The sequence below is a fragment of the Paramormyrops kingsleyae genome, chromosome 21, assembly GCF_048594095.1.
Source record: "Paramormyrops kingsleyae isolate MSU_618 chromosome 21, PKINGS_0.4, whole genome shotgun sequence".
NCBI classification, from domain to species: Eukaryota; Metazoa; Chordata; class Actinopteri; order Osteoglossiformes; family Mormyridae; genus Paramormyrops; species Paramormyrops kingsleyae.
In genome coordinates this window covers 9,258,541-9,267,025 of record NC_132817.1, presented here as the reverse complement: position 1 = coordinate 9,267,025, position 8,485 = coordinate 9,258,541, and the positions used below count along the sequence as shown (strand labels likewise).

The 8,485-nt window shown below is 47.1% G+C and overlaps 1 protein-coding gene across 2 annotated transcripts; it reads right to left on the bottom strand.

The window, feature by feature from the left end:
* Window positions 1-2,195: 2,195 nt before the first annotated feature.
* Window positions 2,196-5,089, bottom strand: LOC111847541 (retinal-specific phospholipid-transporting ATPase ABCA4). Of its 2 annotated transcripts, XM_072704466.1 has the most exons (4): window positions 4,873-5,087; window positions 4,551-4,596; window positions 2,986-3,235; window positions 2,196-2,639 (listed from the first exon to the last, which is right to left on the bottom strand). In XM_072704466.1, exons 3-4 carry the CDS (start codon window positions 3,208-3,210, stop codon window positions 2,517-2,519), a joined length of 348 nt encoding a protein of 115 aa, XP_072560567.1. In that variant the 5' UTR covers window positions 3,211-3,235; window positions 4,551-4,596; window positions 4,873-5,087; the 3' UTR covers window positions 2,196-2,516. The 2 variants fall into 2 exon arrangements, with proteins under 2 accessions (XP_072560567.1, XP_023674573.2); XM_023818805.2 differs by having other exon boundaries at window positions 2,986-5,089.
* Between the last annotated feature and the right edge of the window lie 3,396 nt (window positions 5,090-8,485).

The window sequence follows — 8,485 nt, the reverse complement described above, 5'->3', positions numbered from 1 at the left end:
GCAATGACAATGCTGAAACGATATATTGTGCAGCCCTAGTCTTCACCATGACCAGGGCAAGGAGTTCAGCAATAAGTTGTTTGCGAAACTTGAGGAGTATAGTGGGGTGAGAGGGTCCAGAACAACACTGTAGCACCCCCAGGGAAATGGGCAGGTGGAACACTTTAACAGGACACTCCTGGCCATGCTGAGAACATTGCCAACAGAACACAAGACTGATTGGAAGTCCTCTTTGGTGAAAGTAGTACATGCATACAATTGCACGCAAAGTGAATCAACAGGCTTCGCCCCTTACTTCCTGTTGTTTGGCCGCAACCCAAGGCTTCCCATTGATCTCATGTTTGGCCTGGGAAAGGAAGATAAGAACGGGGGAAAGCCCAGTATGATAGGAAAGTACATGGCGCTGAGTTATGCATTGGAAGCAGAGTTCTAATCCGAAATCTGAATGAAAAAGGAGGTCCGGGGAAATTGAGATCTTTTTGGGAAAATCAAGTGTATGTAGTAACCCAACAGAAACATCGAGACAGCCCTGTGTACGAACTTAAGCCGGAGAACGGAAAGGGTCGACTTCGTGTTGTCCACAGAAATCTCCTGCTACCCTGTGACTTTTTAAAGGTGGGGAAAGACCTTACACCAGAAAAAGCTAAGCACAAGCCCAGCAGAAGGGACCACCACCATCAAGTGCATTCAGAATCGGAAAATTGCTCGGAGGACTCTGACGGAGAATACGCCATTCGGCCAATAACACGAAGACTGGGTGAAGCATCAACTAAGAGCTGAGGCGCCTCCATTTTACCCCAAGGAAGAAGCAGCGGTTGTTGAGGCAGGGGAGGGTGTAGATGTCGTCTGCCAACAGCATAACAGAGGGGAGAGAGACATTGAGGTTCCAGGAAATGGGGACGCTGACCCCCCAGGAGACGTCACAGATGGTGGTGCTGTTATGTCAGGGACAGAATGTGAAGCTGAGTCTCCTGAGCCTGATGAAGAAGACCTGGATGTCCAGAGAACTACTGCAATGCGACGGTATCCTTTACGACATAGGAAGCTGAAACAGATGTTAACTTATAATCAAGTGGGACAGCCCACTTTATTCCCTTTTCGCATTAATGGTGTTAATTGTCATTTTGAAATGATACTGACATGAGTGGATAGTGTAATGTTAATGTTCAGTTGATATGTTGCTGTCATTTGGTTACATGGTACTGATCATTTGAAAGAACCCATCACAGATGTACCAAACCACATACATTATGTGATGGTACTGAACTAGGACTCCGTCTGAGTACCTTTCTCTCAGGAAAGATACAGAGATCCTGGCCAATGGCTGAGGCCGCTGTGGACTGTTATCGTGCACAATGACACTCACGGCAACCATGTGACGTTAAGAGGAGACAGACGTCACATGTGGAACTGCTTACAGCGGTGTATCTTGTGTTCCTTTTATATGGACTGCTGCCTCCTATTCGGACCACCAGGACAATACTGTGCAATGAGCATAAGGTGGATTGGTGATATCAATGTCGGGATGTCATTTCTTCTAGGGGGGGAGAGTGTAAGGATCTGGCTGTTTTATGCCTATCCCAGGCTACCCCCATAATATTTTATTTATATTTGAGATGACTTGTTATGTTTGGCCACACTTTGAACTGAAGGAAAGAAATTTACCACCGCAACTTGCAGTTCACGCACAGTACTTTCCTCTCACCACTCCCGCAGCCAAAGTAGCGTTCACAAGCGGGCATCCACGCTGCTAACCCGCTAACTGTTTGTATGTGATTGCAGGTAAGCAAAGAAGCCACAAAAGCATATGCGAGGGGAATGGCGTAATAGATGTAAACAGTGAGAAAGCGAGTAATGTTTTCTTATTTTAAAAGGAAGCGTATGTGAAACTTGTACCGTATAAAGGCGGAATCGGCTTAATGGCGTTCGCATAAAATGCATCTAGTGACGGTGGTGAATGGCTGGAGGAATAGTTAGTAACCTAGCTTGTATTAGTGTACTAGATATTTTCAGGCAATGGATGGTTGGTTAATTGGTGTGGATGTCTTCCATGTTTATTTGGCGCAGCATTTTGGCTCAGACTAAACGCAGCCAAAGTAGCGTTCACACGCGGGCATCCACGCTGCTAACCCGCTAACTGTTTGTAGGCTATGTGATTGCAGATTTTGCAATAAAAGGAAAAAGGACAAACGCCACACGGAGTATTAATTTATTCAAGTGTGCTACAATATTACCGGCGTTAGATAATATTACCCCGCGGGTGTTTGATGCGAAAGTACGCGGACAGAAACGCCGGTCGCGCGACACCCGCAGCTATCGATAACACTCGCGCTGTCAATTAACAAGGACAGACAAGTACTCACGTAGACTGAGAAGAGAAAAAAAAAAAAGTTTAAAATAAATAATAAACGTAGTTTTTCGTTACAGATGTTTCCTCGCTGAGGGCCTTTCCCATCTCTGCAGGGGTCCTATACCTCTGATAACATTTAGTCATTATTCCTAACTATTCTTCCCCTTCAGGATGTCTTTCCTTTGAACGGTGTGATCTTTGTCCCTCGGCGCCCCCCGGCTGCCCGTGGGTGTAACACCAGGTTATCCTCCTCTCCCAACTGCTGCTGTTTGGCGAAGTTTACAAAAACCTGCAGTTTGCACCCAAAAAAACAAAGAAAGTAGAACTCAAATTAAAGAACCCCCTACGCATACAGATAGCTTTGAGTAAACAGACTAGAGGGGGGCATGTTAACAATTATTGAGCGGACACTTTATCCAAAGTTGTGAAAGCAGGAGCAGTTGGTGGTTAAGGACCTCGCTCAGTGGTGAAATCATTCTGCTGTGCCTGAGATCTGAACCGATGACCTTCTGATCATGGGCATAGTGTCGTAATCCACTAAGCCACATGCTGGCCCTAATGGAGAACGGTTCTCAAAGGTGGAAAATCCGGAGAGATGAATGACTGGCGGTACCCGTTCAGTGACGTTATCGTACCTGGTCAAGCGTCGTCTGGGAGACTGAGTAGTCCTCGATGTTGAGCTTCTCCTTGTTGGTCAGCACCAGCTGGAAGATGCGGGCCAGCGAGCAGACGGGGACCTCGTACTGCAGCGTGCTGTGGTGCTTCTCTCTCTGCACGCAGCCCGGGAAGCTGCTCTCCATGAAGGCTTCAGCCGGCCGGAGGTCCGGGCTCATCCCAGCTCTGCCGGGCCTGATCTTCATGGTGACCACGTAGCCGTCACCGAACCTGTCCACCGGGCAATGTGGGCGCATGTGAACATGGAGGAGCAGCTCCCACAGGAGATACAAGCTTCAAATCTGAAGCTGCTTATGTATTTTTAAAACAGTGTTTCTCATCTCAGTCCTCAGGAACCCCTAGATTTGGATTTCCCCGTTTCAGTCCTGGAGGGCAAGAGTCCAAGTGCAGATTTCAGCTGCTCAGACACACCTAATAAACCGGGCAATCAGCTGACTAAGATGTGTTTGAGCAGGAAATCTACAAACTGTGTTGGACTCTTTCCCTCCAAGACCAGAACTGGGGAGCCCTGCCCTAGATAGACCACATTTGTGCTCCCAGCCAATCAAGAACACCAAGTGTGCTCCCAGCCAATCAAGAGCACCTAGTGTGCTCCCAGCCAATGAAGAACACCTAGTACTTTGTATAGAGGTGTTGGGCACTGGGAGAGAGCAGAAATGTGGTGCGGGGTCCCCAAGGACTAGGATGAGAGACACCGTTTTAAAGACTACTTCTAATTATAAATGTCATTTAGCTAACTGAGGAAGCCACATGCTGCTTGGATTTGGTGAGCCAGACTGTACTAGAAGCATTAACCTATACAGACACTCCTCTACTTACGAATGAGTTACATTCCGAACAGCCGTTCATAACTTGAAATGTCCAAAAGTCGATATTTAACAACTGCGCAGTGGGAGTAGCAGCTAGAAGTCAAACTAGTCGGAATTAGCGCACAGAAAAACAAACTGATGTTGCAGAAAGGTGTGATGGCCTGAGCGAGAGCACCGGCAAAACCCATGGGGTCGGCCACCAAAGACAGGAGGACAGCAGGCGGGACTCCAAAAATACATTTCTTTTATTACAAAAAACAAGATTCCATGCCTCCTTCTTGAAGAACCGTATATATATATATATATTCCAACCCTCCTCCTATGTCCGGGCTTGTTTTTGTCTTTTATTATTATTATTATTAATGCTGTACTATATACAAACATTTTATAAGCACATGTTAGGATGTAGTTCCCTGTGACAATTGTTGGATTACGCCATCTCCACCGGGTCAAGAGATTCACAGCTGACACGGGGAGATTTTGCAGGTCACCGGTTTATTCTCTGACAGATTGAAATCCGGGAGCGGCCGTCTGACATACATTCAGCATGTACAGGAGGAAGCTCTGCCATATGTATCAGCTGTAGTCCTTTGGGCATCTCCCCCCCTCTCTCGTTACCTTCCGTCTACGTGACAACCACATGTTTGACACTTGCTCTAGTTAGTCGGTTAGTACTTGTCCTTGTGGAAGGCTACAGATACGTAAGGGCTACTTACGTTGTCTGTCGGCTCCCTCTATCGGTCTCGATGAGGTAACCTTGCCCTGCCGGCGCCAGTCAGTTCTCGTTTCAGTTAACTGCATTTTTTAGAATGAACCCCCCCCCCCCCCTTTCATCATGCCCTGCTTTAAGCTATATTCTGCTTTTCCTCTATTCATTGTATGTTCTTTATAATTCTATTGAATCCCACACAATATAAAATGTAGAAGAGAACTAAAACAACAACAACTATGTTTATTTAATTATTGAGGTCTGTCAGAATATCTTACTGTATCTACTAGGGGTGCGACGGTACAGGTATCCCACGGTACGGTACGTACCTCGGTATTTGGGCCACGGTTTCGGTTTGGTTTAAACACAACGCTACAAATAATAATAAAACAAATAATTAACTCTTATTTATGTATAAAATATGTATACATGTATAAAATTCAAACTTACAAAATGTAAACAAAAACACTTTAAAAAAATGTTAAAGTGCTCTAAACACAACACAGTAGTCAGAGTAAACATACTTTCAGAAATATGTATACATATATAAAATTCAAACTTACAAAATGTAAACAAAAACACTTTAAAAAATGTTAAATTGCTCTAAACACTGTATATTCCACTCGAGGCTCTGTGCTTGAGCCAAATCGTTTTCGATGGCTTTGCGGGCTTTGTCATTGAGGTCGGGAATTATAACGTCACTGAAATGTGAATGGTTTGTTTTTCTTTTTTTCTGCGTCTGCGTACCGAGCTGCGAGCTCAGCTCCAGTTACGTCAGTGTGAGAGGGCGAGTGGGTGGAGCCACAACAGTGATTGGACATTAACTCACGGTGGAGGGCTTTCGCTCATTGGCGCTTACTGTTTAACTGGAGCCTGATAAGCATTAATCGCCATTTTCAAAAGGAAGTGCAAAAACGGAATACCGCGGTACACAAGGGCGTACCGGACCGTGCAGCGCGGATCTAACGGTCCGGTATTTTACCGAGTACCGTTGCATCCCTACTATGGGCATGGCGGCGTCGTGGCCGTACCCACCGTACCATTTGTTTATTAATTGTTCTCTCTTACTTGATTTTAATGGCTGGGTGACTGTGGTAGTCTTTTCGATGTCTGGGATGGCAGGGATCGGGAGCGCTTTTAATGTAAGAGTATGGCAGCAACTGTTTTTATGTGGTTTTAGTCGTGGCCTTCCATATTCTGATGTTTTATCCCTGTTCTTAACTGTTGCAAAGTATTCTGTGTGGTTGAGAAGGAACTGTGTCAGACATGATGGTGTGGTTTTAAATCCGATAGTAAACCCGGTTTAGGAAGGTTTGAACTGGATGCTACTTGTGAATTCTTGGCCTCGTCTGGTTTGATTGCCACTTTTATTTCTGGACCTTTTGTTTCTTTTTTTGGGGGGAGGATGTTTGATTTGGAAATGGGATGATTTTTGAGAGTGGGTTTTATCAGTGTGTTTTTTAGTCTTGTATTTTTTGGTGATTTGTGTTTTCTTGTATTATTTATTGATGTTCTGTATTTTGATTGGATTAAATGTTTTTTTTATTTAATTTTTTATTATTCCACATTAAATGATGATAGACATGCTTCACTAGGCTTGACTGCGGAGGTGTAGTTCACAGGCTGCACCTGTGACTTACCCCCCTGGTTGATGCTATTACTGCTCTGGGGTGCCTTTCCCAAACAACGATGGAAGTTAGCATTAACGATGCATCATACTATGGCAGTTCAAATTAACCAACATCCGACGTACGACTGTTTCCCAAAACCATCGTAACACAGTAGTTTGAACCACGTTAGTTTTTAACTACCGTAGTTTGAACTACAATGGTTTCAGCGATGATTGGTCTGACTCATGGTGAGTCGTGCGCAAAAACGAACAAACTTCATAATATCAATGGTCTAACTTTAACAGCCGGTCGCATACAAAAATTCGCGAACTGTAATATAGTGAACATATCATGATATGTTGACACCTTAAGGGTTGGTGGTCGGTGGCGCAACACACTAAGTGTCTTAGAGCCTGCGATCCGGAGGTCGCTGGCTCAAGCCTGAGTCACGTCCTCTACTATACTACGTTATCCGGCAGATCGTGATATGTTGACGCCTTAAGGGTTGGTGGCGCAACACACTAAGTCGCCGGCACCGGTGATCCAGAGGTCGCTGGTTCCAGCCTGAGTCACGTCCTCTACTATACTACGTTATCCGGCAGATTGTGATATGTTGACGCCTTAAGGGTTGGTGGTCGGAGGCTGGATGGTGGCGCAACACACTAAGTGTCTTGGAGCCTGCGATCCGGAGGTCGCTGGTTCAAGCCTGAGTCACGTCCTCTACTATACTACGTTATCCGGCAGATCGTGATATGTTGACGCCTTAAGGGTTGGCGGTCGGAGGCTGGATGGTGGCGCAACACACTAAGTCGCCGGCACCGGTGATCCAGAGGTCGCTGGTTCCAGCCTGAGTCACGTCCTCTACTATACTACGTTATCCGGCAGATCGTGATATGTTGACGCCTTAAGGGTTGGTGGTCAGAGGCTGGATGGTGGCGCAACACACTAAGTGTCTTGGAGCCTGCGATCCGGAGGTCGCTGGTTCAAGCCTGAGTCACTACCTCTACTATACTACGTTATCCGGCAGATCGTGATATGTTGACGCCTTAAGGGTTGGTGGTCGGATGGTGGCGCAACACACTAAGTCGCCGGCACCGGTGATCCAGAGGTCGCTGGTTCCAGCCTGAGTCACGTCCTCTACTATACTACGTTATCCGGCAGATCGTGATATGTTGACGCCTTAAGGGTTGGTGGTCGGAGGCTGGATGGCGGCGCAACACACTAAGTGTCTTGGAGCCTGCGATCCGGAGGTCGCTGGTTCAAGCCTGAGTCACGTCCTCTACTATACTACGTTATCCGGCAGATCGTGATATGTTGACGCCTTAAGGGTTGGTGGTCGGAGGCTGGATGGCGGCGCAACACACTAAGTGTCTTGGAGCCTGCGATCCGGAGGTCGCTGGTTCAAGCCTGAGTCACTACCTCTACTATATTATGTTATCCGGCAGATCGTGATATGTTGACGCCTTAAGGGTTGGTGGTCGGAGGTTGGATGGCAGCGCAACACACTAAGTGTCTTGGAGCCTGCGATACCGGAGGTCGCTGGTTCAAGCCTGAGTCACTACCTCTACTATACTACGTTATCCGGCAGATCGTGATATGTTGACGCCTTAAGGGTTGGTGGTCGGAGGCTGGATGGCGGCGCAACACACTAAGTGTCTTGGAGCCTGCGATACCGGAGGTCGCTGGTTCAAGCCTGAGTCACTACCTCTACTATACTACGTTATCCGGCAGATCGTGATATGTTGACGCCTTAAGGGTTGGTGGTCGGAGGCTGGATGGCGGCGCAACACACTAAGTGTCTTGGAGCCTGCGATACCGGAGGTCGCTGGTTCAAGCCTGAGTCACTACCTCTACTATACTACGTTATCCGGCAGATCGTGATATGTTGACGCCTTAAGGGTTGGTGGTCGGAGGCTGGATGGCGGCGCAACACACTAAGTGTCTTGGAGCCTGCGATACCGGAGGTCGCTGGTTCAAGCCTGAGTCACTACCTCTACTATACTACGTTATCCGGCAGATCGTGATATGTTGACGCCTTAAGGGTTGGTGGCGCAACACACTAAGTGTCTTGGAGCCTGCGATACCGGAGGTCGCTGGTTCAAGCCTGAGTCACTACCTCTACTATACTACGTTATCCGGCAGATCGTGATATGTTGACGCCTTAAGGGTTGGTGGTCGGAGGCTGGATGGTGGCGCAACACACTAAGTCGCCGGCACCGGTGATCCGGAGGTCGCTGGTTCCTCTACTATACTACGTTATCCGGCAGATCGTGATATGTTGACGCCTTAAGGGTTGGTGGTCGGAGGCTGGATGGTGGCGCAACACACTACG

Coding starts and splice junctions, on each gene's coding strand:
- LOC111847541 (XM_023818805.2), bottom strand. CDS start 3,261: ATGCGCCCACATTGCCCGGTGGACAGGTTCGGTGACGGCTACGTGGTC. Junction 2,640..2,985: donor CCCAGACGACGCTTGACCAG/GTACGATAACGT, acceptor TGCAAACTGCAG/GTTTTTGTAAACTTCGCCAA.